Source organism: Ceratotherium simum, chromosome 2 (genome assembly GCF_057802395.1).
Source record: "Ceratotherium simum simum isolate JZ-2026a chromosome 2, ASM5780239v1, whole genome shotgun sequence".
NCBI classification, from domain to species: domain Eukaryota; kingdom Metazoa; phylum Chordata; class Mammalia; order Perissodactyla; family Rhinocerotidae; genus Ceratotherium; species Ceratotherium simum.
This window is the reverse complement of record NC_141901.1, coordinates 57350889-57375056: the sequence shown is the minus strand read 5'-3', so window position 1 is coordinate 57375056 and position 24168 is coordinate 57350889. Positions and strand designations below refer to the sequence as shown.

At 50.5% G+C, this 24168-nt stretch overlaps 1 protein-coding gene across 3 annotated transcripts; it reads left to right on the top strand.

Moving 5' to 3' along the window:
• Positions 1-802: 802 nt before the first annotated feature.
• Positions 803-23398, top strand: STRIP1 (striatin interacting protein 1). 3 transcript variants are annotated; one of them, XM_004420702.2, is made up of 21 exons: positions 803-999; positions 3493-3562; positions 4539-4613; positions 5046-5180; positions 5280-5400; positions 6210-6278; positions 7281-7387; positions 7498-7625; positions 8743-8925; positions 9284-9501; positions 10681-10746; positions 10871-10934; positions 12035-12106; positions 12589-12663; positions 12913-13010; positions 14257-14383; positions 14598-14698; positions 15465-15531; positions 16086-16190; positions 16830-17034; positions 18228-23398. In XM_004420702.2, exons 1-21 carry the CDS (start codon positions 820-822, stop codon positions 18473-18475), a joined length of 2514 nt encoding a protein of 837 aa, XP_004420759.1. In that variant the 5' UTR covers positions 803-819; the 3' UTR covers positions 18476-23398. The 3 variants fall into 3 exon arrangements, with proteins under 3 accessions (XP_004420759.1, XP_087301939.1, XP_087301941.1); XM_087445813.1 differs by lacking the exon at positions 6210-6278; XM_087445815.1 differs by lacking the exon at positions 12035-12106.
• The last annotated feature ends 770 nt before the right edge of the window (positions 23399-24168 follow it).

Sequence of the window (24168 nt, the reverse complement as noted above, 5' to 3'; positions counted from 1 at the left end):
GCACCTGTTTGTCTAACATTATATTTGCGTGCTCACTGTTTGTCTCTCCCACCAGGCAGTATGTTATGCACCATGAGGGCAGGAACTTGATTTATTCTCCCTTCTATCGCACTACCTGGAGCTAGAAGACATTCATTAAATGCTTTTTGAATGAACGATGAATAAATATTTGTCACAACTGTAATTGTTTTATTGATTTATTCATTTGCTTAGCATACCTCTCCAAGTAGATGTCAACTCGTGAAGACTGGGATGGTGTCCATTTTGTTCACTACTGTATCCCCTAAGCTTTCAACAGGGCTGTAACAGCGACAAGCGCAAAACGATGTTATTTTATTTTTATTTTTCCCCCCAAAGCCCCAGTAGATAGTTGTATGTCATAGCTGCACATCTTTCTAGTTGCTGTATGTGGGACACGGCCTCAGCATGGCCGGAGAAGCGGTGCGTCAGTGAGCGCCTGGGATCCGAACCCCGGGCCGCCAGTAGCAGAGCGCACACACTTAACCGCTACGCCACGGGCAGGCCCCAAAACGATGTTAAAGAAAGGAAAGGGAGACTAAACTGATTGAAGGAGCTAAGGGAGGCCGCACAAATAAAACAACTAAGCCGGTACTGAAAAAGCAGCGGAAACGAACTGGCCCGAGAAGAATACCGTTTCACGCAGAAAGAATCTCACGAGGTGTTGGGCAGTCAATATGGCTTCCGGCACTTGCCGCCACACTTAATATGGCGACCAGGGAGCGTTCCTGGAGGAAATCACGCGAGAGTTGTATCGCGGCTACTGTCCGCGAATTAAGCCGGGGGTGTGGAGCAGCCAAGATGGAGCCGGCAGCCGGCGGACCCGGCCCGCTGATCTTGAACAATAAGCAGCCCCAGCCGCCGCCACCTCCGCCGCCAGCAACCGCGCAGCCTCCACCCGGGGCACCGCGGGCCGCCGGGGGTCTGCTGCCTGGGGGCAAAGCCCGAGAGTTCAACCGCAACCAGCGCAAAGACTCGGAGGTCAGGAGCTTCGGGGGGGCGAGGCTAGCGGCGGGCGGCGGCGGCGGGTGGCCCGGGTCCGGGGCCGCTCTCTGATCCGAGGTGGGCTTCTCAGAGGGTTCGGTAGGGCCCGGCAGGGGACTTGTTATTTTACAGCGAGAGGAGCAGGAAGCAAGGCTGGCACCCCCGGGGCCGGGGGCGCGAGGCCGGGGTCCCCGCCCCGAGCTCCGCCGCCCGGGAGAACCTCCGGAGCCGGTGACTGCTCCTCTGGGGCTGGGCTGTGGGCGCGGCCTCGGGGCCCCAGCCCCTGGGGAAGCCGCCCCGCTCCCAGTTCGGGGGTGAAGAGTCAGTGGTCTGCGTGCGCTGCAGGGGGCCGGGCGGCTGCACCCCGACTTCTAATCGCCTCTGGTCCTGTGGGTTCCGCAGCGCGGGGGACGGCGTGTGTGAGCAGGGAAGGGCCTGGCCACGCTTTGGCAGGCACTGCGAAGCCGGACGGAGCTCATTATCACTAATAGTACTACGCGCCCGGAGACTGCTAGGGTAGGAGAGGGGGAACCTTCCCTGTTCACTCAGACCTTAGCCACGGCGGGTTCGGGCCATGGTTTGACAGTGCCTGGTGGTTGGTGTGCCCAGCGCGCCCGATGCTGAACTCCGATCAGAAATATACATTTTAAACGTACATTAGGACTCAGCATTCCCTCCTTTCTTGCTAGTGGGCTGTTCCTCCCGTTCCGGAGACACCATAGTCTGGAGCTGACTAGTCACCTCACCCCGAGTTAAAGAATTCCTCCCACTGCCTCCCATTGTAGAATTCATGAATGAAGACACACGTCGCAGCGTTTTAGGGCTTCTTAATCAGCACGTTCCTAGAGCACTTACTGTGAGGCTCCTTCACCTGAGACAACTCAGAGGTTGATCAGCAGTCAGGCGCTGAAGAATGAGAGGGAATTCCTCGTTGTCCAGGCATAACGTTATGTCCAGGTCATACTAAAGCGTGATAGTACTCTCTTTAGACTTGTGAAATCAGTTCCTCTCAAGCTTTTGTTTTTTGTTGGCAAGTGCAAACCTCTGGTAAAACGTGTCAAAATTTGGCAAGTCCAAAGTAGACATACTTTGAGCTTGAAGTGAATTATTTGAAAAAGCAGTGAAACTGACCTTGTAGGAGCCCATGCCTGGTGGGGTGATGGGACATCAATGGAGACTACTTAATAATTTTTCAAGTGTAGAGGATTATGAAAGTGGTGAGGGTGAACCCACCTTCATTATGAGAGGAGTTATAGTTTAAAAATAGTTTTAAATTTTCCTAAGTAGCCATGAATGGTCAAATAAACACCCTTTGATACATTTAAATTTCTCTTTCTATCCTTTAATTTCTATATAGACTGAAAATGTAGAAGGTCGGTCAGTAAACACATTTAAGCTGAGACACCTGTCTAAATTCGTTTTCTTAGAGATGCTGATGCTGCCCTCGGCTCTTTCTGGAGTCATAGCTGAAATCAGTAGGCTGGGAGCCTGAGCAATGCCTGGAGGACAGGGAGACTGACACTTGATGAGAGCCCACTGTGCGCTACATAATTTTGATTAGTCCTTAAAAACCTTCAAGATGGATTTTTGTCATCCCTGTTCCATAAATGAAGAAATAAGTTCAGTAACCTGTGAAAGTATACATTCTGTTGCCTCTGAATAAGGAGTTGAATTCTTCATGTCATTCAGTGTTTGTGGGCATGTTATGGCATTTTGTGGGTGGTCTTTGTCTTCCCAAGTAGATTGTGATTAAACCTGAGGACTTCTTTACTTCTTCTCTCTTCACAGAACAAGCCTTCCAAGATGGCATATTCTCAGTGATCACCTATCCCCAGCAGTAAAAAGATTCTTTTTGCCATATTCTCTCCTGTGTCTGGGAGGGAAGCCATTCTGTTTGGCTGCTGCCTACTCTGTCTGTCACTTCTCCCTGAAGTTTGAGAAAAAGGCAGGAAGGCTGAGAGTGTCAATGCTCATTTTTGTCTTGAGCTTTTGGTAGCCCACTAGCAAGAAAGAAATGAGGCTTCCGGAATCTTAGCACCATGTAGAATGGTCATTCACTATACAAAATGCATGGAAGCTTTGTGTTCATTCATCCAACAAGTATTTTTTTGAGTATAAACTATTCATTCACTCATTCATGCCAAGTAGTGTGCTGGGCATCGTGAAATCATTGATGAGAAAAATGGACAAAGTTCCCACTCTCAAGGAACTTGCAGTCTCTTGGAGAGGCAGACACTAAACAAGTATACATGCCAGTATATAATTATAAGTTACGATAAGTGCTCTAAAGGAAAAGTGCAAGGTGCTCAGAGAGGGCTTAATAGGGAGACCTGAGTTCGCCCATGAGACAAAATACTGCGATAAAACATCAGAAGAGTGGAGGTGATGGTGTCGTGTAACACAGCAGTGTATCTGGAAGCATATGTGTTTCCTCCTTTGGAAAACACTCACAATGACTTTTTGTGTCACTCTCTCTCTTCTTTTCAACAGGGCTATTCTGAGTCACCAGACCTCGAGTTTGAATATGCTGACACTGATAAGTGGGCTGCAGAGCTCTCAGGTAAAGCGTAGACCTTCATATTATTTGGCTGGGTTTTGTTTTTTTTATTTGTTTTTTTTGTTTGTTTGTTTTTGGTGAGGAAGATTAGCCCTGAGCTAACATCTGTGCCTGTCTTCCTCTATTTTTGTGGGCTGCTGCCGCAGCATGGCTTGATGAGTGGTGTAGGTCTGCACCAGGATCCGAGCCTGTGAACCCGGGCCACCCAACTGGAGCGTGCCAAACTTAACCACTACGCCACCGGGCTGGCCCCTATTTGGGGATGTTTTTCTCCTTATTGGTCTTTAATAAGATTGAGTGAATGTCATTTTGGATTTAATTTTTTTCCCCTAGTTAGTCCTAGTAATGATATATAAAAAACATGTTAGTTATTGGGTTCAAGCCTTGTGTATCTCATTTGGCTTGTCTTTTACTTTTATGAATCATCTCTGTGTGGTCACCTCAGTTGGCTGTGGCCCAATCCCATTGTGGACAGCAATGCTCCTTGGCTATGCACTATCCCCCTGACAGTGGTCTTTCCTAGAGCAGTAGGTCATGAGGAATGCCAGCAAGTGTGCCTACATCTGTGCACATCTGTCACTGCACTACTGCTCACGTGTAATGTGAGGTTAGCCTGAGCTGCTTCTCAAGCCTCCATAGTACAGATCCTATTCATGAGGTAGCAGCCACTTGAGATGGCTTTTCATGGTGGCGGTCATCCTCTGGCATGGCATGGTGTGATCGATGTGCATTGGACTGGAAATGCCCATATTTATGCTTAACTGGCATTCTGGTCATCAGCTGCAAGGGAAGTCAGCATTCTCTCCATCGTACACATCAGAGAACTAAGACCTGTTTAGTAATTAGATAGCATGGTCCAGGAGTCATGGTGACTCAGGGACAGAGTCAGGCCTAGAAGCAGATGCCTTACCCTCTCTGCTACATGTGAGACCTACTGTGGAATGTGGGCATGGAGCTGATGAGACTTTATTCTTGACAGAGCTTTACAGCTACACGGAAGGGCCAGAATTCCTGATGAATCGAAAATGCTTTGAGGAGGACTTCCGGATCCATGGTGAGATGATTCCCCCCACTTCTTGATCCCTTTCACCCGGCATCACGAGAGCTGCAGGGTTTCTCTTTGTCATCTGAATGACCTAAGTCATCTGGAGTGGCCTAAGAAGTCTGCTGAACTTTGATTGTTCAATGCCAGTTGTGACATTTAGGGTGGGTTTGCGGGTACTCTGGTGTTGGCTTTTCAGAATGTGAGTATTGGGGGAAAAATAAACTTTATGTGATTAAGATTACACCAAAAATAGCAGTGTTTCGGTCTGGGGAATTCAAATTCTTAGAGCAGCAGTGTGACTTTATCCCTTACGTAGAGAGTAACTTATCTTTCTCAGTTTTCTTGTCCTGTGGCAGTCCCGAATTTGGTGGGTTAACATGCTGTCCATTCCATTGTGAGGATTTTTCTGGGCCCAAGTGTGACTGCTTTCTTGCCCTGTAGTGACAGACAAGAAGTGGACCGAGCTGGACACCAACCAGCACCGTACCCATGCCATGAGGCTCCTGGATGGCTTGGAAGTCACTGCCAGGGAGAAGAGACTCAAGGTGGCTCGAGCAATTCTCTACGTTGCCCAAGGTACTGAGTGGACCCCCGGGGACCCCTGGCATCTCTTTCAGTGATGTTGCCCAGTCAGGTACGGAGAGGGGCTCAGTGAGCTGTCCCCTGTGTTTGCAGGCACCTTTGGGGAGTGTAGCTCAGAGGCAGAGGTGCAGTCCTGGATGCGCTACAACATCTTTCTGCTCCTGGAGGTGGGCACCTTCAATGCTTTGGTGGAGCTTCTGAACATGGAAATAGAGTGAGTTCTTCTGAGGGGCTTGAGTAGGGAAGGGGAGGCAAGGGGTAGGGGGCCAGAGCTTGCAGAACTAACTGGTTTTGAGAGGGTTAAATGGGCCACATGGGGCTAAGGGTCTGGTCCCAGGCTCTGTTCTGGCCAGCCAGGTTGAATACCAGGGGAGTTGGTCACCCAAACCTTGAAGACTAATGAGGGGTCCCTGCAGCTCACTAACACCAGAGATCTCACCAGACAGCGCAGGTCCTGCCCAGGCGTACAGTGCCCCTGAAAGGAGGCCTCTCATTTTAACTCTCTTTTGAACCTGCAGACTGTGCTGTGTTTGCGCTGCAGTTTCCCCTCAGCAGGAGGCCAGGCACAAGTCTAACACATGGGCTCAATCAACGCCTGCTCCAGCCTGTGTCATCAGTATTCCTTTGTTCAGTGGATAGGTCAGCTGCTGCTCATCTAAGGATAAGACCATCAATAATAAGAGCTAAGAGCACTCATTGAGTGCTTATATGTCCCAGGCATTGTTTTAAGGACATTATGTGTACTAATTCATGTTAAGGACATAGCTACTATTATCATCCCCAGTTTGCAGATAAGGAAACTGAGGCACAGAGAAGTTAAGGGCAGCTAGCTAGTAAGTATTAGAGGCAGGATTCAAACCTTGGCTGTCTGGTCCAGGGCCTGAGTCCCACTGGGTCCTGTGGCCTCTTATGCAGGCTAAGCACGTATCACAGCGTTTTATTCCCCCATTGGGCAGCACTTGTCGGGGAATCACTTATCTTCCTTCCTGGGGGAGGGCCCTGACTCTCAGATTTCTCTTGCAGCAACAGTGCTGCCTGTAGCAGTGCGGTGAGGAAGCCGGCCATCTCGCTGGCTGACAGCACAGACCTGAGGTGAGGCAAGCGGCAGGCCGGGGCTCCCTGAGCGTTAGTCAGGGCGTGAGATCAGAGCAGGGCATGGGAGGGCGTCTGGGGTTCCTCGCTGTGCGTGTTCCTTCTGCACACACTGCTCTGCAGGTGTGATGGGCTCAGTGTGTGATTAGTGGGCTCCGCTGAGGGCTTTCCCTAAATGGGGCCCTGGGTTGAGATTCCTGAAGGAAATCCAGGGTGAAGCCACTTAATAGAGCCACAGTGAAGTGTGGCCTCCTGCCCACACTGCTGCTGAGAACTCGGTGGCCTGGGGTTTTGTATCTGGATGAAACACGCGAGATAGCTCTTTGGGCTCCACCTTCTCATGCACAGCTTGACCCCCATCTATGTAGGGTTAGTCCTGACAACTTCACGATGTCTTGTGGCTGTGCAGGATGTAATAGCAACTGCTAAACAGCAGGATCTCCTTCCCATTTTTGTGAGGATTAGAGTTTGTCTCTTTTTGTGAATTTACGAGTTTTCAGAGAGTGGTGGTGGTTCTCCACTGTAGCGAGGGTCCCTGGGCATCACCCTGCTCGCTCCTGATTTCCACTCATGGTAAACACTTCCTAGTTCTCACTTTGACCCTGCTCTGCTTTGTCTGATCCAACACCCACTTCCACAGCTCACTCCCACCGCTGCGTTTTTTCATTCCAGGAATCTTAGGGCAGTAAATGCTTTTGGCCAATCTCGTTTCTATTAATCCAGTCAGCAACCATTTATCAAGCACCTGTTTTGAGTAAGCACTTTGCTCGACACTGGAGGTATGAAATAGAGTCAGATCTGGTCCTAACCTTAGCGACATGAGACAGAGAAGGCAGCAGCAAGAAGTGCTCTGTGGGACTCCCAGTTTTCTGTCCATTGCAGCCCTCCCTCACCAGCCAGCCTTTATGCACAGGCTTTTCTCCCGTGAGCCGGGATGTGAGGAAGCCAGGGTGCTCCCTCGATCCTGATCCTGCTTCATTGTGAGCTGGCTCTTGTCCCCAGGGTCCTGCTCAACATCATGTACCTGATTGTGGAGACCGTTCACCAGGAGTGTGAAGGTGATAAGGCCGAGTGGAGGACAATGCGACAGACCTTCAGGGCCGAGCTGGGTAGGACCCTAGGGATCCTGGCTTGAGGCCCTGCCTGGGAGCTAAGGCTGGTGGGCTTTGGGAGGGTCCTGTTCCTGCCTGTGATCCTTATACTTTTGTGTCACCTCCAGGTTCCCCACTATACAACAATGAGCCATTTGCCATCATGCTGTTTGGGATGGTGACCAAATTTTGCAGTGGCCATGCCCCTCACTTCCCCATGAAGAAAGTTCTCTTGCTGCTCTGGAAAACAGTATTGGTGAGCACCTCCTTGAAGGGTACTCAACTTCTAGGGGATGGGGCAGGAGGGAGACTTTTCACTATATATCCTTTGGAATATTGAATTATATGAATATATAACTGCTTTGGTTAAAAAAAATTCCAAAAGAAGCTTCCTGAAAGGAGACGACAAAAAAGTACCACTTTTGGCTCACTGCAGCCAAGGAGGACTTGGCCTCTGAGGCCTTTGGGAATAGATTGTTGGCTCCCTGATTCCTAGAAGCTGTTTTCTGCAGTCATAGAACACCTTCTCCACAGACAAGCTGCTCCTGAACCTGGACTTTGTAAAGTGATTTGAGGCAAAATTAGAGCTGTTGTAATTGGGGCCCCTCAGTCAGATGTCACTTGAAAGAAGCAAGAGTGAGCCCTCAGCCTCCATTTTCCTTGGGGAATGGTGTGAAACCTAACTCTGTTTCTTGGTAGGGAAGGAATGGGTGCCAGGGGAGTGGACTGGCGAGGGCCTGGCTTGGGAGTTCTTGTCAGCAGCCAGGCCCAGGCCGGGCCAGCCACCCTTCACTCCAGGAGGAGCGACCTGAGAGGAATGTGGAGCTGGAGCTTGGACTGCTACTCTCCCTGGGCTCACCTTCCCCTCTTTCACAGTGGGCCACCTCTGTGGAGCCAGGGCTCAGTGAGTTTAGGGCCTCTTTAGAGTGGTCTGCACATTTTATCTTGGCCGATAGCCTGTTGGTTCCCCAGGAAGCCTCACTGAGGCCAGAGAGGAAAGCTGAATTGCTTAGAAACAGTGGAACTAAGTGGCCTAAAATTGCTGAACACTCCTGGGATTTTGTTTCTAGGGGTATGTTTAGATGAAGCATCCCCCTAAAAGGCTCTTCAGTCCCTTTTTTTCCCTTGAAGAGCATGTTATCCTCTGCACCAGCTCAGGCAGCCTGCGTTTCTCCTCTTCCCTGTTTTCTCCTCTCCCTTGCTGATGTCACTGAATTCTTCTGTGAGTGGATTTAGTCCGTTGTTCAGAGGTTGTGTGGGTCTTTGTAAAGATGTGGGTCATGGTGTCATGGGTTCTTTTGAGCCTGACACAGTGATCAGAGACCCACTTGTGGCCTTGTTGACCCTGGCTCTGCACCCCATCTGTGATGCAGTGCACGCTGGGCGGCTTTGAGGAGCTGCAGAGCATGAAGGCTGAGAAGCGCACCATCCTGGGCCTCCCCCCACTGCCTGAGGACAGCATCAAAGTGATCCGCAACATGAGGGCTGCCTCGCCACCAGCGTCTGCCTCAGACCTGATTGAGCAGCAGCAGAAACGGGGCCGTCGAGAGCACAAGGTGAGGGCGACTCCTGAGGGTTCTCAGGGTACACACACATGGCATCATGGTCCCTGGATGAGTGGGGTTGTTGGAAATTGTCTCTGATCAGCTAGTCACAATGAAGGCCTCCAGGGCAGGGACACTGTGTTCCCAGCCCAGAGCCCAGTTTATCGTGGGTATTCAGGATGTGGCACTTTTGAGGGACTGGGGCAAGAAATGATTTGTCATTTGGGTCCAACCTTGGCTTCCTCTCTGGTTTTTCTACTGCCCTTGGCTCTCTTCCTACCTGCTTTCTGTGTTATTGCCTCTCTAGCCTCCTTGCCCTTTCCTAGTTAATCAGTTGGCTCTTGTCTGGTCTCCTTCTCTCTGTTTACAGGCTCTGATAAAGCAGGACAACTTGGACGCCTTCAACGAGCGGGACCCCTACAAGGCTGATGACTCTCGAGAAGAAGAAGAGGAGAATGATGATGACAACAGTCTGGAGGGGGAGACATTCCCCCTTGAGCGGGATGAGGTGATGCCTCCCCCACTACAGCACCCCCAGACTGACAGGCTTACCTGCCCGAAGGGGCTCCCGTGGGCTCCCAAAGTCAGGTGAGTCTCAGACCTTCAGAACACTCTTGGCTCCTGAAACCAGAGCCCTCACACCCCCAGGCCTGGCACCTGTCCTGAGTCACCACATGAGGTCTGCAGGGCCAGGCTGACCTGCCTCTGGGGTGAGGCTCTCTTAAAGCACCCTGTGCTGGCCCAAGGGCTCTCGAGGCTGGCCTTGCTGGCCTTGTACAAAGAAGCCCTTGTATGGCTCTGGAGCAGTAACTTGAGTTAGCTCTTGATTAGACATGATGCTAGTGAAGGGGGATAGGAAAAAATAAAAACAAGGACATTTAAGTGACCCCATCTCCACCCACCCTGGGGTTGTATATGGTTTTTAATGGAAAAATTATAGATTAAGGAAGAATTTTTTTAGAACCATAATTAAGATGTTGGAGGTATATGTGTGTGAATCAATGGATGTGAAGGTACCTGGATATATATAAATGGTATCTGTTTGAAAAGGCACCAACTTAAGAAATAGATGAACATGTGAAATGGGCACGCACCGATGCACCGCTTCTCTGGCCATGCTGAGGCCATGTCCCACGTACAGCAACTAGAAGGATGTGCAACTAGGACATACAACTATCTACGGGGGCTTTGGGGAAAAAAAAAGGAGGAGGATTGGCAATAGATGTTAGCTCAGAGCTGGTCTTCCTCAGCAAAAAGAGGAGGATTAGCATGGATGTTAGCTCAGGGCTGATCTTCCTCACAAAAAAAAAAAAAAAAGAAATAGTATAGAAGTCACTTGCCTGATCCAGGTGAAGCCCCAGTTTTCAGTGATCTGTGATGGGAATACAAAACAAGTCATCAGAAAACACTGATGAAAACGCTGATGGCTTGAGACAGGAAAATGTGACTCCTGAAAAAATTAGTAGCTTATAGCTCTAACTGTTGTAAAAATTTTAAATATTTGAGAAATTCTGTTGACAAACTTGATAGCGTCTAAATAAAATATGCTTTTTTAAGTTTGATGTTTCACCTTGATTTTATGAGTAAACTAGTTAAGAACATTATGAAAGACATTAAATAGTCTGAAGATTTCATTTTTTTCCTTCAAAAAGAAGAACAATTGTGGGAGGCTTTTTCTTCTGGCTTTATAATTTCTGGATGTCCTATGTTTTATTAACCATGACACCTTGAAATAACATTTAATGAAAACCTTACTCTCTCTGGCAGGGAGAAAGACATTGAGATGTTCCTCGAGTCCAGCCGCAGCAAGTTCATAGGTTACACTCTTGGCAGGTGAGTGTGATCCGAGTGCCTTTTGAAGAAAGGTAACGGGAAGTTCACTCTCCTGGCCTTTGGTGTTTGGGCACCCAGGAGAATTGATGTCTAGGCTTAACACGGGGCCTTCTTTATTCTCCAGTGACACGAACACAGTGGTAGGGCTGCCCAGGCCAATCCATGAAAGCATCAAGACTCTGAAACAGGTAGGTGGCTTCAGGTGAGCTTTTGGCCTAGTTTGGTCCCAAGTGAGTAAAGTGAGACCATCCCATTGGGAGAAGCCTTGTTAGACTGTCGTCTGCCTGAAAGAACCTGGGGTGGAGGATGGGCAGACTGTGGCAATACCCTTTAAAACAGTTCTTGATAAGTTTTACTCGTTTTAGCTGAGCTTTTGTTGGGGACTTACCGGGGGTTCATTAAAGATTATATTATCTGACAGTTACTGGCGTTTTAAGGGGCCAAATAAATGGCCTTCCCTTTTCTTTGCCCAAGTTCTATGGCAATTGAGATAGAGGGGTAGGCAGATGGAGATTGAGATGCCAGCTTTATTGCTGATAGAGTGATTGGAGAATGAGGCATAAGAACACAGCAACAATAGGTGTCCTAATAACTCACTTCCAGAATTAGGCAGACTCACCTACCAAGACCCAGGCAGTGCTGGAACCCTGCTAAGCCTGGTTGAGAGGCAGAAGAGAGCACAGGCTTTTCTTTTCTCTAAAGAGAAAAGAGAAAAAGGTTGGGCTAAGTGTGCCCTATTCCTCTTCCCAGGTCACCACTCTGCGAGGGGAGGAGTCAGTGTGGGAAGAGGCAGGGAGAGACCAGGAGTGTTTTGCACGTGGATGTCACTCCACATGGGAGAAAGGATCCAGAGTGGGGGAGAGGGGTCTCCCTAACAACAAATCTGAAATGTAAATGTTTATGTGTTTTTGAAATATATTTCTGAAATCTGTAGTACTACGTGTGCTCCATGCAGCTAGTACTTGATTCTGAGTACTTGAGTACTTGATTCTGCTTTTAATAGTTTTTCTTCTGTCACTATAGCTATCTAAAAGCCTCCTTCTCTCCTGTTATTTGCTTGATTCTAATCTATTCTGTGCTTTTTACCCTGGTTTTAAGAGGTAGGTGCCCACTTAGAAAAATATTTTGGATTTGAGATTTTAGTTAGGGATCTTTGTGGTGACTTAGCCCTTTTTGAGAAGATTGTGTTTGAAGAAAATTGCATGGAGTCTTTGCCAGGATATGGAGAGTTTGGCCAGAGAATGAGAGGCGTTTTGCCCAGCGCCTTCTTTCCCTTCTCTCTCTCCAGCACAAGTACACGTCAATTGCAGAGGTCCAGGCGCAGATGGAGGAGGAGTACCTTCGCTCACCTCTCTCGGGGGTGAGTTGGGGGCCTTCTTCAGCCACAGGATTCCCAGCTATTCCTAGGCACTGTGCTGGGCCTAGACTAGAAAGCTGTGCCAGGCCCTGCTCTGAAAAAGCTCCCAGTCTAGCTCCCACTGCAGGGGTGGCATCTCTCTAGTGCAGGGGTTAAGAGCACAGATTCTGAGCCAGTCACCTGCCTCCGAATCCCAGCTTCACCACTTAGTGGGCAGTACTTAGGCAAGTTACTAGATCTCATTGTGCTTTAGGTTCCTCACCTGTAAAATGGGGATAATAATAGTACCTTTTTCATAGAGTTGTAGGACGGATTTACTGAGTTATTAGAAGTAAAGTGCCCGGCACGTGTTTTTCAAGGTTTGCTATCATTATCAACATTATTTGCCTCAATAGTTAGAGATTCTCCTCCAGCCAGCTAGCAAGCTGGCTCAGAAGACTGTAGTCTCAACTGGGGTTTTGTATTTGTACCCGTTGTGTTAAAAGGGAGAAGAGGAAGTCGAGCAAGTCCCTGCAGAAACCCTCTACCAAGGCTTGCTCCCCAGCCTGCCTCAGTACATGGTGAGTGTTCCTCCTCTTGAGGTGTTGCCCCCTCCTCAAGAGTGCTCTGTGTCTGGGACCCCTCCGGGCAGTAGGTGCCTGCAATGGGCTCTCCCTCCCTGCTACACTGGCCTTGAGAGCATGCCCTGCCAGTCTCCTTCAATCCCTCTTTCTGCTGCCTGAGCACCTCCAGAAGGACCCCCTCTCAGGGCTTAGTTCTGGTCCTGAGCTCTCTCATACTTGCTCTCTGAATGGTCCGCTCCTCCCCAGATTGCACTGCTGAAGATCCTGCTGGCCGCAGCTCCCACCTCAAAAGCCAAAACAGACTCAATCAACATCCTAGCTGACGTCTTGCCCGAGGAGATGCCGTGAGTATCGTTCCTGTGAATGGAGCAGGTCCAGGGCAGCAGAATAGAGGTGAAAGGGGAAGTGATTTCCTCTCTATCCCACCGTTTGCTCGATTGGTTTCTTTTTTTTGGCCCAACTTCTCTGCAGGTTAAGTTTAGGGTATTCCTGCTCAGAAGAGAGAAAATGTACTGGATTAAAATATTTAGTTTTACTGGCTGGGAAGATGGCTTGGTCCAGTTGGCCAGGGTATAGACTGGCCACTGGGTATAGACTCTGCCACTGACTGTATGCCTGAGTGAATTGGGGAAAGTCATTTCCTCCTCTGTAAAATGAATTGGGCCATGTTCAACATTTCCCAAAACCCTCCCTCGAAAGCTGTGTGATTAGGACATCTAGGACGTGTAGGCTTAGTTTCTGGACAGTTTGCCAGCCGACAGCTGAACCTGAGCTGGATGTGGAGTCTTTCCTGTTCTCCAGTGAATTGGCAGGCAGGATATTTGTGACTGTCTCAGGGTGATAGTGAAATCCTTAGGAGTTCTTCCCTGGGGCATTGACCTGATCTCTTGGATGTGAGAGTACAGACTGAGATTGTGTTCTGCTTTGAGAAGATGCTGGGCCTTGACCTGATCCCTTGCCCACCTGACAGTTCTACCCAGCTCTGAGCTCTACTCCCTGGTGGCTGGGCCCCTCAAGTCTGGCGGTGATAGCCAGGTGAGGGAGGAGGCAGGGATTGGCTGATCCCAAAGGGAGTGAGTGTCATGATGGTCCTTGGGAAAAAGGTTACAGAGTCAACTATTATAATTCCTCTTATAAAGATTTATAGTGAGAGGTCCTGAATTAAGAAACTGATTTAACTCAGTGCTTTCTAAATTTGTCTGACTCTAAAACCTTTTCCCCACAACATGAAACATCTCAATGTACTGGTATTCCACAGAACATACCTTGAGGAACACATGTTCATCTGGTGGTAGAAGCTTAGGGGAGATCTTGAAAAGGAGAAGTTCATTTTTGGAGGAAAAGTGGGGAAATAGGTTAAGAATGTGTTTGGGGCCTCATGGAGAAGAAACAAACTGTGCTGAGCTAGACTGCTTGGGAGGTGGGTGGGAGGAGCCCTGGGCCTGACCTCTGAGATGTTCATGGGGTGGGTGGTGAGGTGGGAGCCTTTGCTTTGCCCGGGGAAGGCTCAGGAATCCCATCTCTCCTGTGAGCACCTGGAAAGGGGGTGCTGCACATGCTGGTGGCTCACCTGGGCAATTGTGTTTCCAGCACCACTGTGTTGCAGAGCATGAAGCTGGGGGTGGATGTAAACCGCCACAAAGAGGTCATTGTAAAGGCCATTTCTGCTGTCCTACTGCTGCTGCTCAAGCACTTTAAGTTGAACCACGTCTACCAGGTACCTGCAGGGCCTCGTTTACTGTCCACTGGGCCAGGGCCTCAGGCTGTGCTGCTCCTCCAGCCCGAAGAACAGAGGCCTTGGTCTTTGAGCCTCTTTGAGCTCTGCGTGAATGTTCTAATACACAGAGCTCCAACCAAGGCCTTTTATCACTGGAGGGAAGAGGGTGAGGTGCCAGGGGGCACACTTGCTTATTTTTATCTGTTGATTTTAGTTTGAATACATGGCCCAGCACCTGGTGTTTGCCAACTGCATCCCTTTGATCCTAAAGTTCTTCAATCAAAACATCATGTCCTACATCACTGCCAAGAACAGGTGATAAGGACCAGGGACCAGGAAGGGGTGGGTATGGCCAGCCGGCAGGATTCCCAGCTGGCCTCTCCCACTGAGCCCATTCAGCACCTACAAGCCAGCACTCTGCTGGGCATCAGGACACAAAGATGAATGAGACATGGTTCCTGCCTGTGGAGAAAGCCAGGGTGTCAAATCTGAGTCCAGCTGGTCTAGGGACAGGTGACTCAGTCTGTGCCTGGGTGGGAGGGTTCTCATCCCAGTACTGCCCTTACTGTCCTTCTGTGGTTTTATTTTGAGGAGACTAGCTGGGCCGCGGGCTCTGAGGAGCTGGGCCATGTGCACTCTAGTGCCCTTTCTGCTGACTCTTACCTCCTCCTCCCCTTACCTGGTGCCATCTGTATGTACCTGACAGGGCCCACTCATCAGTGTGATACACACAGGGTTAGCTGTTAGCCAGACACTGTCTCTAGCGGGGGCTTGGCATAAATTAATTGCCTTGGGAAATCTCCTCCCCCAGCCCCAGATTCATTGTTTGGGGGAAAGCAGGGTATCCAACCCGTATGAGATTATAAGCTGGTCTCTGGCCACAGAGGGACCTTACAAGTTCTCTTACAGCAAGTCTCTCCTCATCTTGTAGCTGGGGAAACCAGGGTGGTGCAGACAAGGTAGATTCTTGCTTCCGCTCCAACAAGTCAGAGAGGAGAGCCAGGAGCCAGCCCTGTCATGGCTGCTTCGCCAGCCCCAGCCTTTGCTCATGGTGGGCCCCTGGGTTCTCTTGCCTCTGCAGCATCTCTGTCCTGGATTACCCTCACTGCGTGGTGCATGAGCTGCCAGAGCTGACGGCAGAGAGTCTGGTAAGTGGCTAGGCTCTCCCCAGCTGAGCCTGTGGGGTGAGGGTTGGGGGTGGGAGCCTGCCCAGGGCTAGAGGTGTCTTCACAGATGAGGTCACTGCCGAGCACCTGTTTCAAGTACTGTAATTGCATAGAAGAGCCAGGGAGAGGGCTTGCAGAACGGAAAGATTTGGATATAGGGGTTAGTTCGCCAGGAGCATGGTCTTCAGGGGCTGTGGACCTAGAGCTCAGCTGGTAGAGTTGCTTCCCTCTCCCTATACTGGAACTTTCCAAGGCCACAGCTGTGAGGCAGCCTGGGTGCCCCAGGTTGTGGGGGCTGAAGCCACAGCCCCCAATATCATGCTTCATGTTTCCTGCAGGAAAATTCTAGGGAGCCACCCCCCCACTTGCCAACTTGTGGGATAGAGTGTCCCCAGAACTGGGCTGCTTGAGAGGAGAGGGTTCCTGGTACAGGTGTAGAGACCAGCTGTTCTGAGATTATATGTGTGAGGGCCTTGGAAGCTGCCCAGCACCCTGCGGCTGTGAGGGTTGTGATTGTTCCTGGGTTTTCCCTGCAGGAAGCAGGTGACAATAACCAGTTTTGCTGGAGGAACCTTTTCTCTTGTATCAATCTGCTTCGGATCTTGAACAAGCTGACAAAATGGAAGCATTCAAGGACGATGGTGAGTCGGCTCAGTCAGCAGGCATGACACTTGGAGCCCAAAGCAGAGTGCCACGCCTTGTACTGTCCCCTTCACACAGGGAGCAGGGAGTCCCCAGTGTGGGCTTGCTGCTGCAGCTACATCCTCCTCGCCTCTCTTTCCTGTAGCCACATCGTTGCATTTTAAGGGCTGATTCCTGGTGTCTTGAGTTGGACTGGCAACTGGAAGAGGCTCAGTCGTGCACTGAGACAAATCCACACTTACAGAAGGGATTTTCCCATATCTTAATCTCCAGTGGTAGTATAACCAGGGTTCTGGGAGTCTCCCTTAACTCTGGGCCTGTGGATGCCTTTGGGATCGGGAGGTCCATGAATCCTGTGAAATTGTATGTACTTGCACATAGGAATATTTCTGGTGAAGGAATTAGCTTGCTTCAGATTCCAAAATGACACATAATTAGAGTGATCAACCATTCTGGTTTGCCTGGGACTCTCCTGTTTTTAGCAGTGGAAGTTCCATGTCCCAGGAAACCCCTCAGTCTGGGGGAAACTGGGACAATTGGTCACCCTGCCCATAATCCCAAAAAGGGTGGGCAGCAGGGTGGTAGTGCAGGCATTTATTTCCCCCCTCGACTTGGGCCTCTCTTGTGCCCCTTCCCAGATGCTGGTGGTGTTCAAGTCGGCCCCCATCTTGAAGCGGGCCCTGAAGGTGAAACAGGCCATGATGCAGCTCTATGTGCTGAAGCTGCTTAAGGTGCAGACCAAGTATCTGGGGCGGCAGTGGCGGAAGAGCAACATGAAGACAATGTCGGCCATCTACCAGAAGGTGCGGCATCGGCTGAACGACGACTGGGCCTACGGCAACGGTGCGGCTCTGGCACGAAGCGGGGTGGAGGTAGAGGTGTAGGGAAAGGGGTGACGTTCACCTCTGAGGAACGCAGAAAGGCCCAGCTCCTGCTTTTGTAGCATCAGGATGAGAGCTCTAGGAAGGACTTTGAGAAGCTCCCCAGGCTTGGCTTCTGTGGTCATCCCCCATTTCTTCTGTCCCTCCTCTCTAAGTCATTCCTTTTCCAGAAATTGTCACAAGACTCTGGCCCCTCTTTTCTCTCCCTGCTGCAACTGCCTTGGTTCTGGCCACCAAAATTCTCACAGCTACCGATGGCTTCCCTGCCTCCAGTTTCTTTCCCTCCATCAGTGCCTCAAACTTTGCCCCAGTGATCTTTTCAAAATGCATATCTGATGGTGTTACCTCCTTGAGTAAAATCGTTCATTAGCTTCCAGTTTCCCTTAGAATTAGAGCTAAACTCTTAAGCAAGGTGTGTGAGGCCCACTATCCTCCCTCCTTCTCCCCTTCTGTAATCTGACCCAGCTTCTCTTCAGCTCAGCCTCCATCACACCCAGGGCTGTGGGCACACAGAGCACTCAATCCATGCATGTTAGCCATGTTGTCCCCCGCTTCTGTTCCTTCTCCTGTCAGGGTGCCTCCTATACCCCCTCACTGTCCTGTGTCTGCACAGGTGCTCTCTCCTCCTCTGGGCAGCCGCCTCAGCCTCCTGGGCAGAGTATGTTCTTCTTCCCGGTGCTCCCTGAGCATGCTGCCCACTGTTGCAGTTCCTGGCCTGTGGCACCATGGCCAAGTGACTGTGTCTGCATTACCAATGCCCCTTGAATTTGTGCAGATCCAGGGTGGCACACAGTACCTGGTCAGGGAATTGAGAGAGTAAGCAAATGAGGGGATCTGCAGGTTCCTGCCTCTGATCCCAGAGAGCCAGGAGGAGCATAACTTTCAGAGAAGCATGTTGTGCCTGTGCTGGGTCCGCACCCACTGCAGTGTAAGCCTCTTTCTCTGTACATCTGGCTTTTCTCCTTTTACCTGACTTTTCTTTCCATCTAGGCAAGAAGTCCTGTCAGTGTTCCCGAGCATGAGGCTTGGAGGTTTACTGCTCCCGGTTGACAGTCAACATTCCTAGTCTAGCCGGCCTGTCCCTAAGCTGTGGTGAACCCAGGGGAGTTGCCACAAGAGCTGGGCTTCTAACCATGTCTTCCTGCTTTGTCCCAGATCTTGATGCCCGGCCTTGGGACTTCCAGGCAGAGGAGTGTGCCCTCCGTGCCAACATTGAACGCTTCAATGCCCGGCGCTACGACCGGGCCCACAGCAACCCAGACTTCCTGCCAGTGGACAACTGTCTGCAGAGTGTCCTGGGCCAGCGGGTAGACCTCCCTGAGGACTTCCAGATGAACTACGACCTCTGGTTAGAAAGGGAGGTCTTCTCCAAGCCCATTTCCTGGGAAGAGCTGCTGCAGTGAGGCTCCTGGGCAGGGAACTGAAAAGGAAAGAAGGGGTGATCTCCAGGTACCCCAGGGACTGTCCTGGTTCATTGCTGCAGTGCTCCCATCCTCCTCCAGGTGGCAGCACAGCCCCACTGTGCCCTTCCTAGCCAGCACTGGGCTGGTGGGTGAGTCCAGGTTTGGCCTCTCATTGATTCCCCGTGTCCTGCTTGGGAGTGCTCATCTCTCTGCTTGGGATCCTCTCTTCCTTCACTCCTCCTCGCCTTCTTCTCTTGGACATGATTGGTTGTAGCTCATTTTTCATTCAGCTCAAGGCTGGAAAAAGCTGGGATGGGCTGTGAACCCATTGTATGTGAATTTCAAGGGTCACGCTGACTCTTCCTGAGACATGCAGATCCTTGGCATGTCAGCTCACCGAGGAGGAGGGCTTAGGATTAGGGCCAGGGCCAGAAAGTGGGCATCTTGGTTTTGCTTTGGGGGATTTCTGATGTCATTCCAGCCTGCTGCTAAGTTTCATCCAGAAGCCATTGTAAAGGCTCCTGCAGCTGCCTCAGCACTTTGGTTTTGGACAGGGGTTGGGGTAGGAAGAGAACCTTCCCTTAACCATAGGTGCCATTTTTCTTCTTGGTTTGCAAGGGTCTGTAAATATCTATATATACATCTGTGTGTACTCTCTTGTGTCATGCTGGGGTTTTTAATGTGTTTGTGTATTCAGTTTACATTAAAAGGAAGCAAAAACAGTCCCCATTGCCTTGCTGCAGGAAATATGGCCCCTGACTATCTCTTCCGGGTCTAGAAAGTGGGTTTTCTTGCCAGCATTGATAGGTCACCCACTTGTCCCCTGCCAAGCTGCCCACCTTCCCTTCTCAGGGGGAAGGGGAGGAGTTGGCACTTGGATCCAAAGCCTTCTTTCCTCACATCAAGCTGGGATTCCTCCAGCCCAGCTCCAGGGCTCTGGGTTGCCAGAGTAACAAGTTGTCCTGCACCCCTAGGTCTGATGTAATTGCAGTAGGAGCCCCAGGTTTCTCGGGATCACACCCTGAGCTGGCCTCAGCCAAACCAGTTTCAGGGCTACGGAGGGAAGGCCTAGGTCAGAGAGGGGGTCGACTGCTCTGGGCCCTCACTGGGCAGGTGGTTGGGACTGAGAGTAGACTTAGTGCCCAGAGCTTATGTGACCATCAGGAGTCAGCTTCACAGTGGGAAGGAGAGCGTGAGAGGGCCCAGGAGCCTGTGTGGCTGAGGGAGAAGTAAGGAAAACCTTTGTGGTAGATGTGAGTTTGCGGCCTCCTGGAGCCTGCACCTGGCCTCGGATCCCTGGACACGTCTGCCTCCAGTTAGCTCGATCTTGAGGCTCTGCTTCTGAGCATCTTACCATACTCTGATGCTAGTAAAAGGAGGTTCCCTTTTCAGAACTGCTTGAAGTTCCCTTATCTTACCTATAGGCCATGTGTATGGGGTCTTAAGTCTCCAAGGGGTCTTGACTTACAAAGGAAATATATTTAGGGGAAATCTCTTCTTTGTTGGTTCTTCCATTTCATTGCCTGCCTGGCTTGGCTTCTGCTGAGCCTCAGTCCAGGCCCCGAGCTGGGCTTCCAGCTTAGGAGCAGCAGGGTGGGAGCCAGCAGTGTACTCCTTATGTAAGTAACATAGTCTATGAGATGGGAAATCCCTGTGATTGGCCTTTTGCCACAAAGTAACTTGCATGGGACAAGGGAATTTGACATAATTCGTGTGTGCATGATGGATTTTATGCTCTTTCTTGCCAGGACCAATAGGAAGTATGTATCTTGAGATTCACATTCTTCTTCCACCAGGCAGCCTGGCTCACTGAACCTGCCTGGCTGAGGCTCTGTCCTCCTACCCCTTTTTTTTATTTCCCCACTCCATCCTCTGAAGCTTCCCTTAACCAGAGGTGCCATTTTTCCTCTTGGTTTGCAAAGGTCTATAAACATCTATACATGAATCTGCGCAAAAAAGAAGACAGAATATCAAAGCTGCAAGGGCCATAAAGCCTGGGGAGGTGAATCCCTGCATCTGTGGGGCCAGGATTGGCCCAGAAGTGTGCTCCTGGCAGATTGGCCATTTGAACCCCCACCTTTGTACAGAAATATCTTTTGGAGCAAGTGGCCATCCAGTCTCTGTGGCTTTATATCTCATCTGGGTCATGAGATGGGCAGGGTATATGAAGGCCCTTTGTAAATGGTTAAGTTACCTAAAATTTGCTAACCAGGCTCAGGGTCCAGTGCTCCTTCAATCCAGTGAGGGACGGATTACCCCGTGGCTGTGTCGCCCTGAGGATGAGAACTGTCCCTTGTTAATCAAGAGAGTTACCTCTTTCTGGGTGCCAAATAGGTACCAGGCCCAATATCCATGCTTCTCAAAAGCTCATTTTCCACACAATAGCCAGCAAATGTTGTGTGCTTATCATGTGCCAGCCACTGCTCCAAGCACTTTATGTATAATATCTTGTTGCTAATAATAATCCTAAAAAGTAATACCATTACAGTGCAGATGAGAAACTGGCACAGAAAGGGTAAAGAACTTGCCCAAGGTCATAAAATAAGAGAGCCAGAGCCCAGATGCAAATCCAGGTCTCTGTTTGCAAAGTGTGTATGCGTCCACCCCCCGCCCCGCCCCTTCTCTATTAATCATTGTTATCCCCCAGCACTTACCACAGTGCATTCATTTGCTCATTTATTCACCTTAGTCAGTACTTAGTATTTGCTCAAGCATGGTCCCTGGCAAGAAGATTCTTGGCAAATGTCAGTTGCTTTAGGCCACCCAAGCTTGGCCTTGGCCTAGCCTCCACTGTGCCCCAAATGTGCCCTCCTCAAGGTAACTTGGGGGCTCTCTTTTCTTCCTTTTCAGCCTGAGTCTGAGTGTCTTACTCTCCTGGGTCCCAGAGGACTCATGTGTGGCTGCCCCTGTCTTACCTGTGAGGCTTATCTCCTGGGAGGCTGGCTTCCTGTCTGTCCTCTAATGAACTGACCGCTTAGAGAAGTGGTAGCTGTGCCATTCATTTGCACTTGGCAGTCAGCCTCAGGCTATAAAACAAGGGGGTTGCACCCTTTGGGAGTGAGACAGCCTTGACTTTCAATCCAGGCTCTGACACTTACTCACTGAGGCACCTTGAGCAAGCTCTAAGCCTCAGGTGACTCAACTGTAAAAATTGGTTTAATAATAGCAAGGTGGTTTTGAGGGCTGAATAAGGAAATGGATAATGGATCTACATACCTGGCTGACAAGAAACGACACAGCTAATAAATAAATGGCAGCTATTCTTGGTGTTGCTAATGGCCCTTCCAACTCTAACCTTCTATGAATTTGCATCTATTTCCTGTGTCCCCTGGAAAACAGAGACCCCCTTCAAGGACCAGAACCATGTCTTAGGCCTTCTTATATCTCTCATCCTTAGCTCACTGCTCTGAATACAGAACCCTCTCAAAAGAGTCAGCCACTCATCTAGCAACCCTGCCATCAGACCATGAAGGCCTGTCCTGGGCCTGGCCCCGTTCCAGGTGTCCAGGTGAATAGGACACCATACTCGCTCACTTTCCTTGACGAGCTCACAGTTGATGGAGACATGGCCATAAAAGCAAGTAAGAGCAAAATGTGATAGGTACTGAGACAGACATCTGCAGGGCCACACAGGTCCCATTGGTCCCAGCTAGTGCACTCCTACTGGAGAAGAGACTGGGTGGGGGGTCATGCAGTTGTCGAGTGGGAAGGGAGGGGGCTCCAGCATCAGGAACAAGGGCTCCAAGAGAGGACACTTTGTGCTTCTTGACCCCCCTGGTGAAAATGGCTAGGATGAGGCTGGGGCAGGGGTGAGGTATGTACTCCTGCTGGATACAGGAAATGCCCAGTTTCTGGTGATGTTGGGCTCTGTTCCTGTCTGGAGAGTCCACTTCTAGGTTGTAATTCAGATTGATGTGTAAATGGTTCGGGGAGGCGGGTAACGAAGATTGAATGCCTCTAATGAGAAGCATTTCTCTATGTTCGACTGAGGCTGGAAGCCTGGACTGAAGGGCCCACTGGCTAGGGCCCTTCTCTCTGGGCCCTGGTGTCCATGCCCCTGCTGGGACCAAGATTTAGGGCTTCTCTGGGTGGGCCTCACTGGGGTGGAGAAGAGGGGTGAAAGGGAGATTGAGCCTAGCAACTCTCTTAAAGTTGGGATTCCAGGTGGGGCCACTTCCCTTTTCCTTTTTCAGAAAGGGTGACCAGATCCCCAGCCTGGCCTTGGGGAAACATGAGGCCTAGGCTGAGGGCTGAAGTAGCCTCTGGAGTGAGGCTGGGGACGGGGGCATCTGGAGACCTGGGGGCTGTGTCTTAGGGGTGAGACGCCTAGGGTGTGGAGGAGGAGGGGAGGATGGAAGGGCAGCTAATGGAAAGCAGGTGGAAGGGCTGCCCATGTCCCAGCCAGGGGACAGGCCGGCTGGGATGGCCCAGTCAGTGGGAGAACCCATCAGCTCACAGATAATCCCAGGGAACAGGCTCCGAGATGCCCATTCATATTCATTATGTGTGAAGTGGGCGGTTGTAAAGTTAGCTTTCTCTTCATTTAGCTGTCACTGGACAGAAAAATATGAGCTGTGGGCAGATGCCCCTGGATGGGAGCCAGTAGCTGGTCTCTGGCCTCCCTGTGTCCTCCCCCTGCAGGGCCTCCCTCCCGCACAGGGCCGGCTCCTGCCCGCCCCTTCCACTCTTGCTGCATTGATCTCTGGCTCGACTTTATTTTCTTCTCGCATCTGTCTCTTCCCCACTTCTGCTTCCTGTGCTCGGACTTTCACAGATCCCTTCCTCTTCCTTCTCTCCGTCTCTCCCTTTCTAAGTTGTGAGAGAGAGGAAATCATGTTTTTCTTGACCATCGCTCTATCTCTGGCACCAGCACAATGCCTGGCACAGAGCGGGCACTCAATAAATATTCGTAGAACAAATGGATCTCTCTCTGCATCTCGCTGACTTGTAAGACAGAAAATCAAAAACTTTACTGGCCACTCCTTGGGTGAAGAAACTTCTAGTGCAGTGTTCTTAGCCCTGGAGTTAGAATGTGGGTTTGAGCCCCTGTTCATTATTGACCAGCTGGAGGAGGGTGGTTCTGTTCATCGGAGGTAGCTGGGGCTGCCTCTTCCTACTACCCGGACTGCTCCCTTCCTGCTGAACACAGGGCTCACACCAGGACCTTAGAGCCAGCGTCAGTACAGAGGAGAGAAATCACCAGAAGCCAGGCCCTCAAATGAAGGACAGAGAAGAGGGAAGACACTCTGAGGGATGCTTGAGCCTTGTCACAGTGACTGTCTTGGCTGGAAAATCCAATCTGATGGGGGACTTGCACCCTCCTTGAGAATAAGCATGGCTCATGGTGTCTTGGTGCTTGGGTTTTTCTGTGCCTGGAAGAAGAGGTGCGGGGTGGGCTGCTAGCTAAGGCTGAGCTCCTCTGAGCAATGTGGTTGTGTTTACCGGGAGGGTGGGAGGGCCAGGCCTGCTTGTTTCCTGCCTTCCAGGCTGTGGAGATAAGGCAGAAAGTGAGGATGAAGGATAGAATGGGTAATACTCTGAAACCACAAGAAAGAGTCCTGGCTTTTGTCTCTGCCCCACAGCTTAGATATGCTCCTGGGACGTCTGGGAGAAGGAAGCTGCCCCACCCCCACTGCCCTGGGGTCCCCGCCCATGGGGAGCTCAGAGCCCTTGGTGGGCTCCCTGGTCTTCCA

Excerpts from the sequence above, each read along its gene's own strand:
- STRIP1 (XM_004420702.2), top strand. The coding sequence starts at position 820 with ATGGAGCCGGCAGCCGGCGGACCCGGCCCGCTGATCTTGAACAATAAG. Across the intron at positions 10,747-10,870 it reads ATAGGTTACACTCTTGGCAG|TGACACGAACACAGTGGTAG; the intron begins GTGAGTGTGATC and ends TTTATTCTCCAG. Across the intron at positions 10,935-12,034 it reads GCATCAAGACTCTGAAACAG|CACAAGTACACGTCAATTGC; the intron begins GTAGGTGGCTTC and ends CTCTCTCTCCAG.